The 25,252-nt window shown below is 42.6% G+C and overlaps 1 protein-coding gene across 11 annotated transcripts in view; it reads left to right on the forward strand.

Annotated features, from left to right (window-relative positions):
* sash1a (SAM and SH3 domain containing 1a) overlaps positions 1–25,252 on the forward strand; it is a 216,139-nt gene that overhangs the window by 134,967 nt on the left and 55,920 nt on the right. Inside the window, exon 1 of one of the 11 annotated variants that reach the window (XM_054761716.1) lies at positions 9,993–10,185. The exons of 9 other annotated variants lie outside the window; for them this stretch is intronic. In XM_054761716.1, the coding sequence (XP_054617691.1) occupies positions 10,174–10,185 (12 nt within the window). In that variant the 5' untranslated portion in view covers positions 9,993–10,173. Of the gene's footprint in view, positions 1–9,992; positions 10,186–11,213; positions 11,274–25,252 lie in introns of those variants that run through there. One more of the 11 variants, XM_054761717.1, reaches the window with a different exon arrangement.

Raw genomic sequence — 25,252 nt, forward strand, 5'->3', positions numbered from 1 at the left:
AAAATGTTATTTATACCTTGAAGGTTTATTAGAGACAACAAAAATCCGCTAAAAGACGTGATGGGAAAGCTATTTTTAAATAAAGAGCAGCACTTTGGCTATGAGTTATTGTTCTGTAGATAAACTTCATACCTTCCTGACACCTTTACTATTGTACAATCAGAGTGGGGGCTTGAAACATAGCTGATTTAGTGGTATAATGACTCTCTTTGGACTTTGACCTCTTTTATAAGCCATCTGCGCCGAGCTGCACTATTAATAGATAAGGTACGTTAAAATACATCAAATACACAAACGAATATACAAATAAAAGACATCTTGTTGTAATAAAAGGGGTTAATAAATACAAGAATACAACAAAAATAAAACATTTTTAGAAACTATAAATATATAATATAATATATAAATGGTGACATTATTAATACAAATAAAGAAAAATAAATTGTCATTAAAACAATACATAATATTAAAGATTTAGGCAAGATGTGTTCCCAATGCAACATATTGACCCAAATATTGGACTGCATTGAACAAGTTCAGTCATTTAAGCTGAAGTTGTGATACATTGATTTTTGTGTGTTGTAAATATTTGAAACGTATAAATCAGTGACTCCCAACCACTGTGCCCCCACTCACTAGTGTGGCGTGAGAGATCACCGGGTGAGCCACGGGAAATGATCCAATTTCACTTCATTGGTCCGAAAATGATCATTTACAACAAACAATGTATAGTGAGAGGCAGACCAATGAAATGCTCTTAAATTATTACCCTGTCTAGAATAAGTCTTTTATTTTTTTAAATCCATGTAAATTAATGATTTTTTAAAATTATTGTATCTAATTTCATGGATTTTTTTTGTCTAAACGTACATTATATTTACAGAATAAGTCTTGGCGTGCGTGGTGGCGTGCCGTGAGATGGAAAATGTGTGCCTTGGCTCAATAAAGGGAGGGGAACTCTGACTTAAATAAATAAAGCACGATAATAATAAATATACCACGATAATAAACCAATATAATGGTATTTATTCCCGCCAAAAAAGTCTGAAAAAGACAGGTTGTCTTATATTTGGGGTCTTGATGGTGGCGCCAAATGACTTGGGAGGTTTTCTCACGCACCTGAGAGATGCATCCGCGACACAGGGATGACCTGCTGGGGGAATGAAGCGTCTCAAAGGTTGTCAACAATGTGCACTTTCTGGACAGACAAAACAGTGGTTTGAAAGAGGAGTGAGGGAAGCCGTCTTTGAACAGAGGGGGGGTCTGAGACACCACCTATCTCCCACATACAATGCTGGCCTTTCATCCCTTCCTAAAAGATTCAATCATTTAGCCTCCAACAAATAAGCAAGGATTCAGCTGGGTCTATGCCCTTCAATACATCTGAATGGAATGCTAATGAAGGTGATACCACCCAAATGGCCATCGTTGGCAGGCCCACTTCATTGTACCCTAACGATCATCATTCGACACCACAAAAGAGCAGAACATTCCTGTCTGGACCTGCCTCCTCCTTTAGAGGATAAATGGATTGGATCTTGCACCAAGTTTTCAGTCTAGAGCTGTCCCATCTACTTTTTGGGCATGAACTGATGATGAGAGGCGAAACGTCTTGTAAGACAACCTGAGCAGTCCAGTTGCGATGGCTTGACTGCCCTGACAATACAAAGGCCTGGGTGAATGAGAATGTTCACAGGCGTCGTGTGTGTTACCTCACAGGCGCCAGCTGGTATTATGAGTCTCAGGGGTGTTGACAGAAGTTACATTTTGCATGTTTAAGTAGTAGGAGCATCGAGGAGCTACAACACATACAATCTGCTCATCACAGTTGAAAGAGGTAACCTTTCCATGACAAAAAGCATTGCTTCGGGACAAAAATTGCCTTTTAAATTGTGTCTCCTTTTGCTTCAAAACCTCCATTTTTGATAGCAGCGTGTGAATTAATTGATAAGATCAACCTTGTAATGACTTTCCAAATTATATCTTTTCTGTGTGTGAATTCCTGTGATCGTTATTCTCATCATCTTCCCAAATGGAGGATGAAGGAGTCTTTTAATAAACCCAGCGTGGCCCCCGTAGCTTGACAGAGCGGGACATGACTCGGCCCTGCAGGCGAAGAGAGCTTGATCTTTATGCTCTTTTAATTACACATGGCCGGCTGGCCTGCAGTCCCCAAGAGAGAAGGCGAGGCGAAAGCGGCCATCAGGACCAGCGGCAGCTCAGCATTAGCCTACCTAAACAGCCTCCAGGGGGGTGACAGCTAGGGAACGAGCGGGAGGATGCGGTCACCCCGTGGGTGAAACGTGGGTTAATTCGAATGAGGCTTTTACAAGAGCCGTAGGCGCCTGTCAGTCACCAGTCGCTCTCATGACTGATGTTTCTATGCCTTGGGTGACTTCCTCCCCCTACGAAAACAGCAAAAAAACATAATCCTGCATGTCATTATTTGATTGCAGGATGCCCTTTTGCTGTGTGAAAGCAGTTGTTGGATTCTGTGTAATATTCACAGGCAGATAAATCACATTTTTGTGTGAAAGAGGCTACAGACGCTTAAACTCGGTCCAACATCAGTGACCGCTGACCTGAGAAATGCGTGGGAAGATGGTGGAAACCTCGTAAGGGCAGGAGCCATCATGGCAGGCTGTCAGTCGCTGGTCGCTCTTTTGGACCGACTGGCAGTGCTTTTTTTAACTAATGGAGGTGTTTTTTGTTGCAAAATTCAATACATACAAAGAATATAAATACATCATTTAAATATAAAAATCTGAATGAAAAATTATTAAAAAAAATAATTTTCATATGTTATATATTTCTATACACTATATGACATCTATTTAAAAACCATTTATTTTGTGACCTTTTTAACGGTCATTTTTACTTTAATTGTATACATATATATACATATACATACATATATATATATATATATATATATATATATATATATATATATATATATATATATATATTCAGTTTTATAAAAATGCATTTTATGTTTTTAAATGTCTTCCTTGGCATTCAACCCCTTGTGAGGCAATGATTTAATATTTATTTTAATTTTATGTTTTGCTCTCTATTTGTCTTCTATGTTTTTCTTATTTTTTTATTTTTGTATTTGTTCATTCTGCAGATATATATCTTTTTCTCCGGAGTATCCCTTAAGTTCACTGTGGTTGTTTAAATTGCTTTATAAATAAAGTTGGATTGGATCAAAAAAAGGCCAAAATGCATTAAAAATCACAATTTTCTGTGTTGTTTCCGCGTCCGTGGTTGGAAAGGCAGACGAGAGTCATCCGTGTGAGCACACGAGATTACGTTTGCGTAAATTGACAAACAGGTGTGATCTGATGCAGATTCATCACCGCGCATTCCAGCGCTCCTCGCAGCGGCGTAACGCCGAGGGAATAGACTCCTTCTCCCTGAGAGACATTTTTATAAGTCCCGCGCCCTTTAATTCACACGCCTCTCACCTCCCCGCCTCCCTCCCTGAGCTGTACTTCACTCTGAAATGAATTGGCGTCACCTCCAGGCGATGTCAAGGTGAAGGGAAAAAACGTGTCAGCGCCTCCCTCGTGAGAGATTTTCTTTGCTCTCTGGTTAATGACTGAAGTGTGGGGGAGCTGTTACCTCAGCCAGGCTCGGCCAGATGAGCCCAAGAGGAGAGATGGTCAGCGGGCGGCCGGGAGGATCCAGGCTGTAATCACAGGCAATCATCAGCCTTTAGTGGATTTCTGGCCTGACCCAGCTGGCCTCAAACCCGTGATTTGAGCTGTGAGCTGGCGAAAGAGAGACAAAGGAATAGGGAGGAAGGATGATGACAATGATTATTGATAACAAAGCCAACAGCATCAGTGTCCTTACTGCACTTTACCAACACGGAGCCTTTACTGCTCACTATGGACGCATGAATGCTCACACTTGGGATGGCAACCCTTGACGCTACAGTATTTCACATGTCCACCGTCAGTCCACGATGTGTTGGCGCCTTGCGTTATGGTGGTTCCAAATCCAACGTTTCAGTTCCCAGTAATATTTGCCAGGAGGGTGACTGCATTACTTGTGTAACGTGACTATATTGTGCACATGCATGAGCAAGATTAGCGTTAGCCACTTTGTGCTCCAACCTTCCCTCACTTGTGAACAAGACCCCGAGATACTTGAACTCCCCGCCCCCGGGGCAAGACCTCGCTGGTCTTCGGCGGCCAAATTTGGTTGAGTCACTGTATTAATCAGAGGTTATCTTTCAATGGATTTCTATTATGTGAAGTGGTGCGTATAGCAAGTGACTGGCAGGAGGAGCGACTGCATTCATGGTATGACTGGTATGCCATGACATGGTATGCATCGTGGGCTTTGACCTTGTGGATTATTTGGATATTCCATTATTTATTTCATTGTATTTCTATTATGCCAGGTGGCACGATTCATAAATAACTTGCAAGAGGAGCGATCGCAATTTCCGATACAGGAATTGCGCTGTTATCGGAACCCGATACAGATACTGGATCAGATCGTCCACATCCCGAAATAAGTCCTAAAGAGCCATTGCATTAATTACATGACTTGACTGCAGTGTGACACCATGTTTGGCGTGCATGAACCATCATGCCGTGTTTGAGTGTGAGTGCTACTCCGACTACCACCCCTCTGGAACGTCTCCAAGTTCTCAGGTAAAAAGTGGAATGCAATATTGATCTACACGCTGGAAGCTGTGTATAAAAGGATAAAAAATAAACGACACGGTGCATGCATCAAGCCCTCGCTCCCCTCCAGGCTACGTCTAATGGAGTTCTGTGTCACCCACCTCCACTGTCTCTCTTCATCAACGCGCAAGCAGCACCCGCCTCATAGCCTGCAGCGCACGCAGGGATACCAAACACACATGTCATTTTTGAGAAGCCAATCAGATATTTCTCCACAACCTGTGGTCTATTGGAGAGTTATGTGCACCTCAGAACTTGCACGCTGCGGTGTATAGTAGTGTAAGAGAGCCATGTGGGAGTCTGTGTGTGCCAGCAGTCCTACGTGCTCTGTGGTCGGGTCTGCTTGTCTGCTTTCAACTGTGGTCTTTCATCATGTTCTCTGCCTATTTTGGCACCCACTTTATTGTGTGTGTGTGTGTGTGTGTGTGTGCGCGCGCATGTGTGGCAGGCCAGCTCTTTCCTGCCATCTAGTGGTAGAAGGAGGTACACATGCACAATGGAATCCATCCAGCCTTATTGTCTTTGTCAATGCAGAAGTGTCTTTGTTTTCAATGGGATGTCAGTTGAGCAGGCATGTGTGCCTAATGTAGTGTCTGAGAGTACAAGCGAGCACGTTGTCGACTGTGCTGTACGTGAAGGCAATTACTGCAATTCTTCTTCAGTCCTTCAGCGCATGCCAGTAGTCCGTGTATACATTTACTATCCACTGAAAACAGCCCAACACGCCATTATTGACTAAAAAGCTGGCGACTAAAGTGAAAATAGTTGCCTACAGTGGTGGGAATGTTATGGTCCGGGGCTGCATGAGTGCTGCCGGCACCGGGGTGCTGTGGTTCATTGAGGGGAAACATGTATTGTAACATGTACTGCGACATTGTGAAGCAATACGTGATACGACACCAATATTGTGGCCGATGCCGGTATCAATCCGATCCGATATCGGCACAAATCACGCACGTATTTACTGCTTATTTTGTAGTGTGAAATGTTAGAAAAGGTTCAATCGAGTGAGTCACCCTGTTTGTGATGCTGCTTCGGATGCGTGATAGGGTCGCTTGTGTGAACTTCCTTGGTTCGGTGCCACGACTGACTGACTTGTGCGTGGTGGGTTTTGTGCTCGGCTGCAGCGTCTTTTTTTGGGGGGGGTTAATGAAAATATTACCCCACGGCCAACATCATTGCTCCTTGCTCCTTTTATTAGCATGTCAGCACATGCTGTTGCAGTCACATGGGCTCCCTGCGGGTGTCTGGAATGGACTGCTTGTATCTGAGCGCTAATATTGAATATAATCCGATACCGTCGTTCCCGACGTCACGGTTCAAATTTTGCGGCTTCACTCTACCACAGTTCTTCAAAAATATGAATTAATAATATATGAATTAATATTCATGCTGTTCTGTTGTTAATATGGCCTATTTGTAAAAAAAGACTGTAAGCAAATTGTACACGTTTTGTTTGCCTAAATTTGACATTTTTAGCATAAAAATGGCTAAATGAAGTAAATTATAAATATAACACATTTCGAAGACGCATTGAAAGTGTGATCTGTATCATTGTACATTGGTCGCTAGGTGTCAGTAATATTATTTTAATGTTCAGTGAAACATGAACAACAACAGCGCCAGAACAGACTTTTATTACAGGTTTGAATGATCTCACAACAAGCCGAATAGTAACATAATCATCATAATAATCCTAATAATAGCACAGGCTACTGTTAGCGCTGTAACCCATGCCGAGCTAAAACTCCTGACGTCACTTCCTGTCCAACACATTCAGAACACATTTATTGCAACACACACGCACACAAGGCTTATTTATGTTTCTCATGGCTTATTTTCTCTTGTTACGTCTACTGTATTGGGTCGTGTAAAGGTGACTATAGGGGTGTTAGTTTGAGTCTAGATGACTCTAATAATGTTAAAAATTGTATTTAGAAGGTCGTAAACAGGTTTGCTATGTTGTAACTGTGAAAACATTCCATTTATAAATAAGGAATCCTAAATTCAGTTATCACGGTCGGGTGTGGAACCAACTAACTGTGATAATCAAGGGATTACTGTACTTGTTTTTTTTTTTGCCGATCACGGAATGATGTCAGTATCGGATCAGGACACCCCTAAAAGCAGAGCATGATCCCCTCCCATGGGAAGCTGAACAAAATAGTCGGTTATCATCCAAGAGGAGACTGAGGGCAGCAACAGGTATTGACTGCGGAGCATAATTTTTATTTTTTTTAGCTTCTTGGCTTATATCCTAAAAAAGGTTGTGCACCACATTAAGAGCTGCGGACAGTACCCCCCTGGAGCTGCCATTTATCGCGTAAGATGAGCTGATCAGACTCCCGACGAGCACTCTTATTCAGTGTTCATTTGTGAGTGTTTGCCTCCGGAGAGTGGAGTCCTGCGTAAATTGAATAGCCGCTAATAGATTTTGAGGCGCTGTAATGAGACGTGCGATTAATAAACAATAAAGAGGCAGCAGAAGAACATTTAAATACTGACATGAAGTAAGTACTCTCCTAAGGAGGGGGTTTTACAGCACTCTGGTTAAGGTGACCCAGGTTTTTTACGACACAGATGGCTTCAATAAACATTTTTTACGTTTGCCAGTGAGTGCAAGCATCCTCTGTGGTTTTGATGTGTTGTAAATGCTGGCCTAACACCGCGAGGACACTCCTGAAAGGTGACCTGATGCTTGGAGAAAAAGCCGTTCGCCTTCAAACAGGAAACGACGTTCCCCAAACACTCGAACAAAGAATGTCGACCTCATTTTCCGATGCGAGCGTGTGTATAATATTGTGTTTACACGGACATCTGCTGGGTTACAATGTTGTGACGGCATATTTAAACAGGATGCGGGGTACTGCAGTATTAGTTTATATCAGGGGTGTCCAAACTATTTGCTGCAAGGGCCACATGGTGACAAGTGAAAGGATGCGATGGCCATTTTGATATTTTGTAAAGCAACACATGTAGGAGATGTATATATTTCTGGAAAAATGCTGCATGTCAGCTTTGTGATGGAGGTGAAAAAGCCTAGTCAGAGTATCAACTTCGCTCTTTGCTTTTTTTTCCACCCATTTTTGCTGTTTTATTTATTTTTTTACATTTTCCATATCATTACTTTTTTTCTTAAATAATCTACATAAATTGAGTTTTTGTAATATTATGACTTTTTAAATTTGCATAATTTGGTATATATTTTTCTCCAACCTAATTTTCCCAAAATGACAACTGTATTTTGTTTTTTGTTCTTTAATGTTTCAACACTATGCTACTAAAATGACATACATTTTCCTTAGAATATTACAAGTTTATTCTTGTAAACGTTTTTTTTTGCTACAATACAACTTTTTTGACTTTATTCTCATTCAATTGCTGCTGGTTTTTTCCTTCAATTATTTCAACTGTCGTCTTGTAAATTTCTTCTCGTAATTATGACTTTATTCCAATATTATTTTGACTTTTGACTTGTTTTGTTTTTCATAATATTGTGAATTAAAAAAAACAACAAAAATGTTTTTTTTTTTTTTTCAATATTTCAACCAGAGATGCTCCGATCAGCAGCTTATGCTGGCGATCATCGATACCAATCACATGGATGAACTGTACATTTTTCTATTTATTTATGATGAGTGCTATTGATCAGGGCCGCCGTCGGACAATACAAGGGCCCTGGCAAATAGGTAATTATCAAAAGAAGAAACCTTTGGGCAGATTGTGTCTTTGGTTTTTGCCTTTATGTGTGTGAAAGGATTTTTGAATTTAATTTGATGCGTGTTTTGGAGTAATATGAATACATCTGTATTAGCTAGTAATGGTGCTACTTTGCTGCTTAAAGGGCTACATCGGCTTTCATATCAGGTAAAAAAAAAACAAAAACGATACAGATTATACATTTTTAGGTCAATATCGGGCCGATTAATACCGGTGGGCCGATATTATCGGACATCCCTAGTTAGTACGTACCACATGAACATGATATCCACTTCCTTGTGGGACAAAAACAAGCTCCATTGCTTGTTTGTTTGAAAAACAAAATGTCACTGTGGTAAAAAGTCACATTTGGAGCCCAAAGACCAGAAGCTAGGTGGATCATTCCAGCTACCCAGCGAGCTAGTTAGCTATGGCCTTGACAGCTAGGCAAAACGTGGGAACAAAGATGCAGGAAAAGTTGAACACCAGTAGGTTTGACGAGGGAGTGATCAAACACGGCGGCATGGATTGGCACAGCCTGCGTCGAGCTGTCAAACGAAACCTTTGGAGGTTTTACAAACTGGTGCTGATTCTCGCGCCAATACGGGACAAAGTGTGTTCCTCGTCGGCTCGATCCGGGCGTTGGCAGCCCTGCGTGACACAGCACACCTGCACATTCACGTCATGACATGAAAGGTCATGTGGCTGCCGCACGGCCATCTGTTTTTGGGATCGGCTTCGGAAGGCATTTCTCAACATACTGTACGTCGATCACGTCTTTTTTACGGAAATGGGACGATACTAATCGCTGGGCGATCGATCGGCACGTCCCTAATTTCAACTTGATGCTACTAAAACGGTTACAACTTTTTTTTACTCTCAATATTTTGACTTCATTCTTATAAAATGACTGCTCATTTTTCAACTTTTGCTGTTTCTTACTTTTCTTGTTAAAGTATATTTTTAGAATGTGCCGAGGGCCAATTAAAGGACCAGCTGCAGGCTGCGAATGGCCCCCAGGCTGCGAATGGCCCCCAGGCTGCGCTTTGGACACGCCTGGCTCATGCCCTTGCTGGTCTCGAACCTGCAGCCATCAGAGCAAAACCACTCCCATCACTTTTTACATTTCTTTTAAATAAAAATAATTACAAATACAAATGTTGATAGCAAAAACAGGCGTGCTTGCAAGGCTAAGTTTATCAAAAGTTTGCGTGCACTGCATGAGACAATGAAATGAGGCCAGATGTTTCACGACGGGATTTCTTGGTCATGTTCTTGACTCGTTTCCCGTTTCTGTCCTGCGTCTGTTTATCGTCGCTATTGAACTCAGTGAGCCGTGGACGTAGGACGACGAGGTCCTCTGGTCCCCATCCAAAAGCCTGACTCTGTCCCCCCTCGTCTCCAGTTGTTCCGCTCCTTCTTTCTCTCCCATGACCTCAGGGATTCCTCTGGAAGCAAAACATTCCAGAATACCAACATTCCCCTCGCTCTAAATTACACTGAGGCAAACCTCATCGATGAGTGACTCATTCACATAATTGTTACTTTTAGACGTATCAGCTTTCTCCTTGTCTAGCTCTCCATCTTGCTTGTGGCAGTGTGGTGTCTGGGACACTTTGGGACTGGAGTTCAAGACTCCGATGGACTGGACGGAGAGGATAAGCGATGACAGTAAAAGAGCCAACAAGAAGCTCCGACCAATCGCAAGAAGATACTGAAACTGAAAGGATCACCATTGCAGTATGAAGACTAGTTGCTGGTCCGATAATGAATGTCATGGCAGGTAAGAACCCCAAGGTTATACGGCGGAAACACGAAAACCAGTCAGCTTGAAAGCCAACATTTAGCGGGAAAATGCTCCTCTCTCGTGATGAAAGATGTTTCTTTAAAGGCACATTCAAATCAAGTACAATTTGGAATTTGGTGGAAAAATGTATGCAAAAAGACAAGCCAAAAGTTACAAATAAAGCAATTGGGAAACATGCGCCTCTCAATTTTACAAACAAAATATTTTTTAAAAATCCATTCCTCTTTCCGAAAAAAAAAAATTGTCTTGGAAAAATCCTGTCCACTTTGGGGAAAAAAATTGAGAATTGAGGAAAAAAAATCAGTACAATTCGGAGGGGGAAAATATAAAAATCCAGTAGACTTTTGAAATTGCCGAAGTATTGGAGGAAATGCACCTGCAAGTAAAAAAAAAAAAAATCAGACTTTGGAGGAATTCTGCGCCTTGCACAAAAAATACACAAAAAAATTCAACACAATTTCAAATCAACCAATTCATTTTATTTATATATTAAAACATGCTAAAAAAAAGCCACTCCATTTTGGAATGGAATTGGCTGCTAGTACAGTAATAGTACATCTCCACTAGAAAGTGGGTGCAGTCTTTAAAGGTTCTCCTCTTGTCGTTGAGTCTTTCACTTCTCATCTAAGCTAGGTGAGTTTGGTTTTACGTCAGCTTAACACAGTACAACAGTGGTTATCTTCTTTTTACACTTGTAAGACAGAGAGAAGCCAGGGAGCGTCAAAGACCTTGTCTTCAGTGGGAGGGGAGTAGAAACGAAGGGCAGATGAGTTCCATTTTAAATCAGAGTTGCATAGCATTTTTTTTCTTTTTGGATAGGAGGGTGAACAGTGAAGGGTCCCTCCCACTCTGCCAAATACAAACCGGCCTACAGTACGCCCCCCCCCCCCCCCTCCTCCCCCGTCCCACGATGATGACTGAACCTCTCTGTCCTGCTCGCTGAGCTTTGTTGCGCTCCAGCACGCATGCATTGTTCCGCTACTTGTTGCTCCCGTCGGTGTCGGAATCTGCACGGAGCGTCGACCGGGGACGAGCCTTGGGGGTGGGGGGGCGGCTGCCTCTCGGTGAGTGTTGAGCTGCTGGACAAATGAAAAGTTGTGCTGTTGCTAGATGCTGAGCTCATGTGTAACTTAAGTACATAAGTGAAGAGGTGCTCTTTTGCTGAGTCATGGCTTTCCGCTTGCTATGCCAGTATCTGCGACGGCTTGTCCCGGGATCGTACAGCAAATATGGCGCTTGTGCTTTGAGTTTTCTATTGATTGTGAGATGTTCATTGATTGTCTTCTTTGCACCACACACACACACACACACACACACACACACACACACACACACACACACGCATAAACAATCGCGCCTTGTTGTCCAGAGGGACTCCATTGTTTGCTTCACATCATTGTTTGCGTGTCTGCGTATGTCCAAAAAGTCTCTCACAATGAAGTCTTGTCACCAGCAGAGGAGATTTGTGCCCCCCTCCCTCCCTCACATCTGGATCAGCCCACCAGCTGACTGGGAACAAGGGAGCGGATGGGATAAGGAAAGAGGGGGAGTTTGCTCAAGCTGCAGTTACCTCAGTGGACTTTTTTTTTTTTCTTTTTTCCTTGGGAGAACATTGTCCTTATGGATGTATGAGAGGAAACACACACACACACACACACACACACACACACACACACACACACACACACAAGGTGTTTTCACACCTGCCTCATTCGGTTAGGCAAATCATTGTTTACCCCCCAAGGCACGCTTTGTTTAGCCCCCCCACTGCAATGCCACAGGGGACATAATGCAAGTACAGTCGGGAATGAAGTCTGCCGACCCTGATCCAATGACCCCAGTGTCCCAAAGTACTGTACAACGTATATGAGAGCGTTTTTAGGTTTATATCTAAATCTGCACCAAACGTATTATGTTCCATCTGGGTCATCTGCAGCGTGTTGCTGTACTGGGTACCTTGCCAACATGCTTTGGAATGGGTGGATAGCTAACAGATAGCTGATATGTACAACTATTTAACATATAAAAACCTAATATAGTTTTAAATACTGTAGTGTTGTCTGACTACGAATTACTTTGTTTTTCACTCATTTCTTTTTCACTATCGTTTGAGTGAGTTGGTGTGAGTAGTGGAAAATATTTTTTTATTGTCAAACAATTTTATTCATATTTGACATTTAGTTCATTAAAAAAATGTTAAATATTTGCATAGTTTACTAAAAATATATATTTTTAAATATACACCCAGTAAATACAACGCTATGAAAATGACTTTTTGCCCATAAACCTTTCTTACGCAATAATTCTAACATGGTTTCCATCGGGGGTAAATTTGTATTTTTACAGCGTTGAATCATTTCAAGGAAAATAATGCTGCTAATAATAATAATAATAATAATAATAATAATAAAACCAGAGAAATGTTTCCTCATTGTTTGTGTACAACATTTTTATTTTTATTTTTATTTTTATTTTTATTTTTATTTTTATTTTTATTTTTATTTTTATTTTTATGGCCCAAGCACTAAGACCCATTGGTTGTGATTTTTATTTTTCAAATATATATACTGTATATTTATTCAATGTATATTAAATTATTAAAAAGTAAGATTGGCTGTAGTGGGGGCTTATTTTCATTCATTAGCTTAAAAAAACCCAAATCAAAATAGAGTGCTGTTTGTTTGGAAAAAATGCAACATCTGTATCAATATGTTTTTGATGAGGGGTAATAATTAGTAAATAAGTTACCCAAAAATGTCTTTTCCACTAATTACAGTCAGTTTATTTTTATAGAGAATCCCACCGATTCCATTCAGCCTGCCTGCAGTGTCTTTCATGACGACGTCATGTCATGGGGTATCAACCAATGACTCGTCTATCTGAACCACCGCTCGAGTGTTGACTGTTTCTGTGCCCTCTTAGTAAAAGTGTGTACACCCGCCACTCTTGTGACGCTTAACTGGAGCTGCACGTCTACTCGCCGGTGCTCGTTCATCCATCCAGACAGGACAGGGTGTGGGAACAGGTGTGCGTGTGTGCCGACTTCATTAGCTGCAAAGTGAAAGGCGAGGCAGAGTGGACGGTCTTTGCATCTGTCTGGAGACTGAGGCGGTGGCGGCGATGAAACATTTTCTCCAGTTCTCCGTGAGGAATTGTTTGGCGGTGCAGTTGTGCCATATGTGCAAGACGGTGTAATTCACTGGTGTCCTGCTGTCAGCGCAGCTGCTCCTTCTCCTGGCTGTAACAAGCCAACATCGCTTTGATTTACAGTCAGCCAGTGCATGTGAGCTTGAGCAATGATTACGGCTGGCGTAGTGGGAAACTCTGTAAAAACTGTAGAAAAGTGTCCTTCGGTAAGGTTCAGGGGTGCAACGCTTCACAACGTTCACGGTTCGGTTCGGTTCGATAGGTTTGTGCTACGGTTCGATACTTTTTCGATACAAAAAATAAATTACCTTGCCTTTTTGTAATTTGAGATTTATTGAAATAAGCAACATTTGTCTAATTTTTCAACATTTTCAGCATGGCATGAATGTGGGAGGCGGAGCTCAGGGGCTCTGTGCTTGCTTTTCTTGCTTTTTTTTTTTTTGTCTTGTAGTATTATTTTTAAGAGGGTTACATTTAACAAGCGGTACAATCCTGGACGTGGACACAACTGTGCAGCACATTGGCAATGCATGACACTGAATGTGTCTGTAAATGTTTAGCGATGTGTCTCCATGAACAATGTTCAAGGATGCACATGTCCTCGAACTCATAGAGAGAAGCAAAACGCTGCTTCTATGCAGTCACATGTTGTCCCGCCATGTGTCTTTTTGTGCCTGCATCACATTGAAAAGACTGGATTACAGCTATTATTGGTGGGGGGGGGCTCTTTGTGTGGCGACAAAACACTTCTGATTACTGCTGGCTCGGCTGCTCTGCTGCTTCCCAGCTCAGCACAGCCATTGGCAAACAGGATAAAGGCTAAAGGCGTAAACAGCACACGTGTAATTCATCAATAAACAAATAAACCTCTTTGGAGTGGCAGTGCACAACAAAAGATCAAGTATGACCTTGCTGCATGTTACACATGCATCACAATGTCTTGTCGAAGGCAACAGTGATGAACGACTATTGGAGTTTAAGCGGATGACCTCAGCACATTGGGAAATCTCTCAGGTCTCCGAACGCAGCAGCCGGCGCCGACCTTCTCACACTCTGCATACGTACTGACAACTAAAGCTGCCCGAGCTCCTAAACCCCCTTTTTTTTAGCAAATTAAAACTAAACACTTCAAACTAAATACTTGAAGTTGCTGAAATGACACTTTTCTGGCCTGGGAGGTGGGGGGGAACCTAGCTTACATTCATCGGGGGTCTCAGCAGGACAAAATTGCATTTTATTCGGTGGCTTCAACTGCACTTTTACGGTGCGGGAGGTGGGGCACACCTCGCCAGTGGCGAAGACGGGCATTTTTCATTGGGGTGGCCAATGTGAGACCATTACTCACATGGGGGTGGCAATAAGTTGATAGCTCAATTGTGTAGCTGGCCACCACTGGCCATCCCGTAGCTCCGCCACTGTTGTGTGCTGCAGTGAAATGCGTCCAAGCGGAAACGCTGGTTAGGCTGAACTGATGTTTTGCGCCACAGAGCCACGTTTGTCACAATTGCTCCCCAGCCGTGGGGGTGGCCTCTGGGGTGCCCTCAGGGTGACCCTGTAGCTCCGCCACTGAACCCTGCAAACCTTCATCGGGGGTCTCGGCAGGACCCGAAAATGGCACTTTTCTGACGGGTCGATCTTTACCACTTTTTTTTGTTTTGGATGTGTGGGTGAAAAAGGATTACCTTGAAAAAAGTATATCAGAGCGAAAACTGAGTTGAAGGAGCTGCCACATATCTTTGGGGTGTATCTGTTCCAAGGTTCCTCCCAACTGACCATGTTGATGATGAAGTAATGGGGATCATCCCACTTCTGACACCATTGCCAAGGCTCCTCTCAACTAGGAAACAACTAGGAACCATCACACTTCAGAACAGCGAAGGAGTAGCATGTACACTAACACACCAAAGGCTCCAGGCTCTTAGGCATGGTTGCGTCCAGAAGACCCCTTCTGGAGTCAGGCCAAAGTCCCTTATACTGTAGGTGCCCCGTTCCAAACAAGATTCAATCCCACTTCTGACACCACTAGGGTTGAACTCCGGTGATCCTGTGTGGAGAAAGTTTAGTTGGTGATAGTACTGTCCTACTACTATCCTATTTTGATGCCATGGATGATAAAGTATTCTGCACCCATGGACACAAATCTAGAGTGTGCTTCATGCGTATTCATGTGGGTGTCAACACTCGCTGTGCTCTTGTGTGCGCCGGGATAAGTTATGGACTCTGGTGAGGTGTTAAAAGATGGAGAGCCTGCATTGCATGATTTTTTTTTTCTTCCCCAACATTAACATCTCACTCAAAGGTGGGTGTTTAATGGCTGTTGTAAAAGTGCAGGCTGGTAAACACATAAAAATGCCAAAGTGAAAGCAGAGAGTGTGTGGTAGGAGGTCATGTGCTTTTACACCAAATTGAATTCTTGCACTCTGTATTAGTGTATAACTGCTCTTTCAGTCATGGTTGGTCAACCCGAACGTCTGTAGGGGGGGTTGAAGGCCAAATGTAGTGTGTTTTCCCTGCTTTGCCCCAGGGGGAGCTGTTGCTTCAGCTGTGGACTATAAAATCCATTCACCCTTGCCCCCACCCCCAGTCCAGCCCTCTGGCCTCCAAACCCATCCATCTTCAAGTTTTTGTCGTCGGCTTGACAGCTTCCATTTTGCCGTGACATCACAGCCACCAGTAATAAACCTGTAAACCACCACATGTGCCACTTTTTCCCGATTGCACATAAACACACCAAGCGGGCGTCTGCCTGAAGTTATGACTGAGCCAGACTCTGGAACTAAACAACGTCTCGCTTGGCCTGACTGCTTTCACAGAGAATGACGTTACGTTGACCCTCCGTGGGCTGAGTGAAGCCTTTGTCTTTCAGTCAGTATCGATTGTTTCTCTGCAAAGATGTCTAAAAACATTGCCTGGTCTTGGACAGTCAAGCTATGGAATTCTTTCTTTTTCCTTTTGTTTCTGGGCTGTCTCTCCGTATTTGTAGTCCTTGAAGGCGTTCCTGATGATGATTGAAGGTATAGATATCTTACAGGCCGTATGTTTCCCCAGATCATCTTGAGCAAACGTGTGCTATATATCAACGTGTTTTGGAAAGATTCTTTTCATGAGTGTATTTGCAGGGGGAAGTTGAAGAGGCAACAACAAATAAAACAATAAATCCACCACTGTCAATTCCATTGGAGCAGGGCTTTAACATGCTCAGGGATTGGTCGTGATAGTCAAACATTTAATACCAAAGTTGGCCTCCCATTCTGTGTGGAAGTGGTACCCTTTTGGTTTCTTAATTTGTCCTTCATCACCACTCCGCTTGAAAAACTTTTTAAGTTTTGATTAATTAAATTGGAGAGGCTAACTAGTTAGCTTGGTAGCTTGCTATCTGCTATGAGCGCCATTTCTTGTGTCCCTGCAATGACCCTGTAGCCTGCACATTAGTTGTGCAGTGTGGTGTAAAGAAAGAATCATTGGAGTGTAAAGCAAACTATAGGGGTGTTATTTCATGTCTACAGGGCTGTAGAGGTTTTTTATGCTGTAACTCCGAAAATATTACATTTATTCATATTGAATCCTGCGTTGTGGAAATTCACATATCACGATCGGGTCTGGAACCATTTGACTGTAATATATGCCAAATCATTTCCATTTGTACAATTTGGAAGCCAAATGAAGCCAAATACAACACTATAACGAACTAAAATGTCAAATTAATAGTAGCTACTGTAGTAGGGATGGCCATTGGGCTACGTTTTTTTGATCAATTATGAGGACAATTTATTATTTGATTATTGTTTTTAAATGACGGAGAACCTCACACTCTGAATGTTCTCAACTCCTGTTGCAATGCCGAGGTAGACGTCTGATTTGATGAGCTGCATCTTTATTGTTGTCTGGTACTGCAGCTCAACATCCCATAGCTGACATGAATCCACTGCGCCTCTGCTGGTTGCAGCCAAGTAGTGCACTTGCCTCAATTGCTTCCATACTTGATTCAACAATGATTTTGTCACAACTTTCCAAAGCTGTGTCATTATGTGAGCCTCAGCCAACCAAAATATATACTGACTATCCCACTGCGCTAAATGCACGACATAATTCCTGTATTTTCTTGCACAGCTGCTATTTCGTATTTGTTTGTGACAGAAAACGCTGAATATTATTCAGGTTGTCTTGCAGCTGAAGTCTAGAAAATTGTACAGTGAAACACAGCAGTGGTTCGTGCTTTCATTGGCTGTGAAACACTGAGGCTAATTAATCAATATTGTGTTCAGGATGCACAACCAAACACTGGGGTGGGGCGCAGGCAAGGAAGAAGACGTCATTTGCGCGGATCGAGCCCAAAACCTCTCATCTAGAATGTCGTTGCCGAGCAAATAGGAAAATGTACATTTGTTTGGTTTAGTGTTTTTTTGGTTTTTTTTGTGGCGCAATGCTGCCACTGGGTTCATATTTTGTCAGTGTAAGCAGGACGGTCTGGCCCGAAAATGCAGCGTGGGGGTGTAAATTCCTGTAAAAGTGGAGGGGTCGCGTCCAGCTGAGCTTGCACTTTGTTTTTGTGTTGTGTGGTTGAGTTTCATGTAAAAGTGAGCGGCAGACTGATTGATTGGGTTTCTGCGGCCAGAGACGCGGTGTGTTCAGAGACACACATTTGTTGTCACACTTATGAACGCTTCCATTTATTAATTTGGCTGAAATATTGTTGCCGTTTGGAGCCAACTATTGTGTTAGGGGCTGACAATCGCAGTGTGACTTTTCCATCATTAAAGACACAAAGTCGGCTTGGCTTTACAGAACAGAAAGTGCAAATCGCTCAGAAATGTGCACAAAAATGCTGTTGGCAGTACAAAATACTGAATAAAGATGCAAATTCAGGCATTAGGCAGTTCATCGCTGCAGGAAACAGCATGTCATGTACTATCTTGACTAATCCTATGGCCATTCCAGCACAAACTGCTCAGGATGCACATGAAAGATGCTGTTGCCAAGGCAACATTCTGAATAAAGAGATGGCTTCTCAACTTTAACATAGATGGCATAGATTTGAGCAAATTCCCTTGGAGGGGTTTGACCCCTTTGGATTTCGCCAAAAAGGCTTCAAAATCAAAATGGCCGAGGTAAAAGAGCTGCATCGTTTTGAACAAGTTGTACTTTTTACAGCAGGAAGCTGATGGCAATTTCTCCTTGTAGGCCAGGTGCAATACATGGCGCTCGTCAAGACTGTGCATTTCTAGTTACTGGAGTTGTGGTTGCGCTTTCACGCTTGTTTGTTAGTAGTTAAGCGGAATTATGCAAAAACCACAGCAAGGATTTCCTGGAAACTGTGTGGATAGATGGCACATGTGCCATGACATTTTGATGCAAATGCTAATAAAACTGTGAAAGTTACATCTATTGTATGTCATGTTTCATATTGAATCTCCTTAGAGGACGCGCGTGTGCCTAATGTTGTGGCCCGTGAGTGTTTGTCGTGTTTAGAGCTCCACCGGCAGTCTCGAAGATTATTTATGTCCACTGCGGCGTGTGTGACACATCATGCGTTTGTTGCTTGTGAGCGTAATATATGACGGCTGCGTGAAGGCTGCCACTAATTACAGAGGCTCTGCGCCGCAGAGCAGCCGGCGGCGGACCTCGGTTTGTGCATAACGTCTCATTTAGAAGCGAAAGTCGGCCATGTTTGCGCACATTGCCTCTAGCAATGCAGAGTGAAGAAATGCGCTTGACCAAACTAGTTATCAATGTGGGTTAAAGGTATTTTTAGATGAGATTTACAGCCTGCTTTAAATCACCAGTCCTGCATTGAGTGTGTGAGTGCATTTCCTGTCTGTGTGTGTGTACAGGATGTGTTGTCGGTGCCAGGAATGATGTGGATTCTTCTGGCTCACAGATGACACTGTCTCTTTTCTGGAAAATTAATGTTTTTTTGTCATTGTGTTAATAAACAGAAATACTGTTGCTAGCAAACACAACTTCCAAAACATCTTGCTCAACAGAGCAGTGATTTGTATTACAGTCATCCCTCGTTTGTTGTGGTTAATCGGTTCCAGACCCCATCGTGATAAGCGAATTGCCGCAAAGTAGGTTCAAAGTAGTTCTTTATTTATACATGGAATATTTGGGGAATTAGAGCATTGTAAACATTTTTACGATCTTCTAAAACGGGTTTTAACATTATTAGAGCCCTCTAGGTAACACCCCTATAGTCACCTTTACACTCGTATTACCCAATATGGTAGACATAATATAGGCTCACACATGTTAGCATTGGGAGAGTTCCTACTTGTTCCTTTTTTACTTCCGGTTTCTGTACAGTAATTCCTGCGGTGGCTATTGTCTCCTCATGTGTCATTACTGATATCTATTGACCAGTGCAGAGTACTACATATCATCACAGCATTTTTGAATGAGTCTTCTGAATGCCTGATATTTTAATTTTCATTCACTTAGCCATTTTTGTGCTTGAAAATGATTAATTAAGGCAAAAAAAATTGCTGAAATATGCATATTTTTTGACTAATAATAGGCCGTGCATGATTTATTAATGACTGTATTTTGAATAGCCGTGATAACGTGAAGCCGCGAAGTTTGAAGCGTGAAGTGCCGAGGGACGACCGTAAAGCGGAACCCCTAAAAGTTGAACAATTCAAGATTCCATCGACATTTCAGAGAAGAATCACCTCAAAAGTTGCACCAAACTTTGTGTCCGATCATTCAAAATGTTCCGCAAGACCTCAGCGTACCTGTTGTGGCAAGCCCCTTTCACTCAGCACTTAAAAGCCGGGTTTGTTCTGTTAGAACAGCACAAACAGAAATGGAGATACAAAGTTGACCCGCAAAGAGCCATAACAGAGGTGGGAGTGTGCCTGTGTGAAAGGGTAGGCCACAATGCCGGGACTAGAATATAGCAGCAGAGACTGCCTTGTTGTGTTGTAAACAATGGTCGCTATTTGACAAGTATTGTACGTCGCACCAGATGCTGGTGGGGTTCTGTGTCATGGTGTGGAAGCACACCCAGTCACATCAGTGTCATGCTTCGCTGTTCTCTGTGTGAAATGTGCAGATAATTATTCTTACGGCACCAATACGACAATTTTGTGGGATCTCTTTGTGGAACAGGCTGCATTTGGGTAAAATTTAGTGGGGTTATCGTGTTTTTACGCTTGCATGACAAATAATGTTCAAAAGCGAAATACGTGAGGCGTCATTACGCATTGGAGTGCTTTTATTTTTTTTTCCCCCGTTCAACATTGCTTAACGTATTTGACAGTTCTTAATGACAAAATGCAAGCTAATAACATTACCTGTACAGCTAATAAAGGTGTTGCAATGACGACAACTTACGTCCGTTATTTTCTATGGGAAAGATTGGAGACACTCTCATTCAATTCAAAACAAAGGTTTCCCGTAGAAAATAATGGAAATACGTTGCATAGTACCACTCAAAAGTTTGGAGCCACTTGCTCATGCTATTGAATGAGAATGTGTCTCCAAACTTTTGACTGGTACTGTACGTTCAATTGTGTCGATTGCATTTTAGAAATATGTTTACCTTTTGTATTTTTTAGCATGTAGTATTCCATTTCTCTTAAGTGGCGGCAACCTCTTAATAATAATAACTGCGTAACTAAATAAAAAAAGACCTCAGAGGGGAGCATGGATTTCCTGTCCTTTGGTCTTTTCATTCGTTAGCTGCTAAAAGCACCCTTTATTGTGTCAGATTGTGTGTGTGCGTGTCATTTTCACTAACTCTTTACTGTATTTTTGGCTATTATGAGACAAATGCTGTAAAAAAACACACCCGGGATAAAACAGCAAGGAATAATCAGGCATCTCACGGCATGCATGGTTAATATTAGTAGCATGAAGGTCAAGTGTTATAAATATGCTCTGTGGCCTGTAAGTGTAAATGTCACCAGCAGGGGGTGCCACTCTGCCAGAATGGCAGCAAAGGGCCTCAGAAGGGAAAGGACACTGGAAGCCAAAACAAATCTCCTGTTAGCTTCAAAGTGACTTGAGAGAGTGCACATTACAAGGCTTTACATTCAAAGTGGACCTCTTATCCTGAGGGATTGACCTCATTTGACCATGACCTCATGAGTGAGCAGAACAGATGAACGTGTGACACACTGGCTGTAGCTGTTAGCCCGGCACTGCCATCCTTCCTGACGCCAACACAGCTGCAAAAGCAAGCGAGCAAAGGGTGTCATCCACTGTGTGACCGACGCTCCTCTTCACTCTCTGCACATGCCGCGACAACAAATACAAAACACAGGATAACCTCTGTAGTCCCAACACCCCTCAAGTCAGAATTTCACCACCATTTTTGGGGAAAAATATGCTTCTGAAGTCGCACAAACCTTCTGAGTTGGTACATTCTGATTTTTGTTTGGCTTTTTTTTTTCCATTCAAATGAAACAAGGAAGAACATACACAGGAAGTTATGTGATGGAAGAAGACTACGGCATTGTCCCTTGTCGACAAACTTCTCAATCTTTATTAGCAGTTAAGAACAGAAAGAGGTTCTTTAGAACATGAGCAGTTCTTCAGAACAAAGGCTTCTTTTGCCTACTCCTTGCTGCCAGAGACCTGGCATCTCTTCCTCTTACACAGTTTGGGAATGCTTCCGGCTTCCCAGCATGCCTTGCGGCACTTAAAAAGTTACTAAAGTTACATGTTTAGAGCTAACATGGTTGTTTATTATTCCCCATAGTACTACTAGTACTACATGCTGTCGTACTGTGATTTTAGTCAGTGTTCCCTTAAACAAGCTGAAGTGTCTCAGACCATTTCTTGTGGGACTCACGTTTGCCGCAGTACGTGCAATATTAATATAAAACCTGCGGGCCGCACCAAACTTTGACGTCAAGTCGGGGGTCACAAACTACGGTCTGGCCCACGAGCCACACGTTTGAGACCACTGGTCAAGCGCATCAGCAACACAAAACTGCTTGTATTTTACGCCTTTTGGAAACTTTTTTTGATTTCAATAATATTGAGATATTATTAGTTATTATTGGTTTTGTGATGGTAGCAATATGACCCTGGAACATATTATTTCTATTTCCGCTATTTTCTATGGGATTTGTGGTTAAATCCAAACAAATGGTCCCAGGAATGATTGGCGGTACACGTCCAACCCGAAACATCTGTCCCTTCGGCCGCCGATGATGAAAGCACTCTGGTATCTCGGGCCTCTCACAATGGTGTAACACAATAAGCGAGCACATGGCCACAGAGGCGTGTGCTGCACGGAGAATGTGAGAATGCAGGGCTTAGCTGAAATATGCTTTGTTTTCGTATCCACGGCGTGGCTAACACAAAAGACCATGAAAGGGACCTTCAATTACCATTCTGTTAATGAAGGCATGGATTACTACTAAAGTCGTACTTTTCAATGCTGTTGTGTAGGCGAGTGTGACTGCAGCAACATAGTAAGTAGGCTGACATATTATTGCGGAGCATAGCTGCAGTGGATTAAAAAAAGACGTATAATACCCCATCATGCATGTAATCAGACACATTTGCAGCTTTTTCAAGAAAAAAAAATCCCACAGTTATTTTGAGTGCAAAATAACACATTTAAAACAGAATTTAAAAAAATAAAGTTTCAGGGATGGGCTACAACCCGTGCCCTCTGCCTTAAAAGGCAGCAGCTGTACCATTACACTACACCAAATCATTGTGGCAAGGAGCACAGTGTCAGATTACTCGGCTGTTTTTTTTTTTCCCTCTACCACCTCTGTCTGACTTGGTGCGCTGTGCCTCACAGCTGCATTGCACATCCTATGTGCATTTGCCGAGAATGCGCCCCTTGCGTAAAATGGGGCACCACCATGCACAGTGCCTGTTCTGTGGGGCAGCTACTGGGCTTCATACTGAAAGATAAAAGGATGCAGGGGCGCCACTTCCAAAAAAATCCAAAAAATGATTTTGCATAAAGGCTTTAAAAAATGTTATTCATGTATTTTAAGACAAATCTTTGTGTTATTATTGTTAGCTATTAGTATCAACTTTTCAGCTTTTTATGTTTACATTGTGTTTTTGCTCTATTTTTCCCATTTTACTGTTTTTTTTTGTTGTTTTTCTATAATATGCCAGGGGACTAGAATAAATGAGCCACGGGTAGCAAATGGCCCCCAGGCCGCACTTTGGATACCGCTGTGCTTGATCAGCATTGTTCGGTAAATACCGCATTGAAGGCAGTGTAACAATGTTGTTTGTCGGTACTCCAAATATTTATTGTTTTTTACATTTTTTTATACGCTGCACTGCAAATCTAAAAAGCCACCGGCACCGTCTCTTGGCGAGCATTTCTTGTTGACAGCCCCATTTCGCCATGGCGCCAACAGCTGCCGGTCATGTGACACATGCGGGCACATGCCAATCTAACTGAGCTTGCTTCCCTGTCCGAGTCGGTCTACGACATGAAGGCACATTTCAAAGTGTCTTAACAGAAGAAGCAGACGAGGAAGGGAAAAAAAAGAAAAAGTTTACCCGCACATTCTTTCCAGTATCCATGCAGAAATCATCAAATCCTGGACTATGAAGCCGAGCGACAAACATCGTCTCCGCTCAGGAGCGCATGCTTTCGCCGCCTTCAATTAGCAGCCAATGCATTTAATAAGGGATAGCCTAACTTTTATAGGATTCTGATCACAGAAATGTCATTTATTTTATTTGTTTGTCGCATCACATAGCCGTCTGTCCATTCACCCACTAAGAATTTGGCTCCAGCAGGGCAGCATCACCATTACTGCCGTGTTTCATTAGCATACAGTTAAAAAGCCGGCAGGTCATTTATAATTTCCTCTCGTCTGACAATGTGACACCTCCATGTGTGCTCAGTCTGACACACACACACACACACACACACACACACACACACAATGCACAATCATCAAACAAACACCACTGAGTCAACCGCAATTAACAGTTTAACCTCTCTGTTTGGGACTCTGCATGTGGGGTCACACTGTCTTTTATTTGCGTTTGTGTGCGTGTGTGTGTGTGTGTGTGTGTGTGTGTGTGTGTGTGTGTGTGTGAAAGGGGGTCGAGGGTGGTGTCTTACAGGACAGAACACAACAAACGTGATGGCCAGATGTAATGGTTTGCAGACTTGTCACCAAGTTATGTGATTTTCACAGCTACAGTCATGTATAAATTACATTTTTGGCGCCCCCTATGGGCTGTGCTCAAAACGCTTCGGAATACATGCAAGCACACATGCAACACTGATAGTCTCAAAGTTGACAAATGGTCAATGACATATGGACAGTTAGTTGCTCAGGCTCCTCAGACGTGCCCTTGCAAAGATGTTTTGCTTGATGGCGGTCATGTTTTTCAACCTATCTTGCCCAAGTTTGAGACTTGACGTGCTTGTCAGTCCCCTGAAGGTGTGTACCAACGTTTGCGGTGATTTGACTAAACACGCTAAAGTTACAGTGGGTTTTGTTTGTAGAGTGCCTTGAGCTGTGTGACAAATTCCGAGTCAGTCCGACTTATGGGCTTTAATAGCAGTGCCACCATGTGGTGTATTTGTCAGAAAAATAACACACAGGCAACACAGTCGGGGTGCACGTTTTGGCAAATGTTCACCCTTTTGTGTGCATAGCTTCAGGAGTAGATGTGTTACATGCACACAGTCTTGCTGAGTGTGTACTCCATATACGGATGCATAGGAAGTGTGTGAGTAGAGAGCATGGCGGCCTGTAAGTCAGCAGAGATAATGATGCTAAAGTAGAGCAGAGTGAGACCTCCCCTGCTAGTGATAGTGACCCTTGCACTGGAGGTCATACACAAATAGCCACCTAGGAGGTCACCGCGCATGGCAACATGGGTGCTTAACAACTCAAGCTGCATGGGCTCTTTAGAATACACATACAATTTAACTTCTCTTACATAATGC

This window comes from Dunckerocampus dactyliophorus, chromosome 19 (assembly GCF_027744805.1).
Source record: "Dunckerocampus dactyliophorus isolate RoL2022-P2 chromosome 19, RoL_Ddac_1.1, whole genome shotgun sequence".
Classification (NCBI taxonomy): Eukaryota; Metazoa; Chordata; class Actinopteri; order Syngnathiformes; family Syngnathidae; genus Dunckerocampus; species Dunckerocampus dactyliophorus.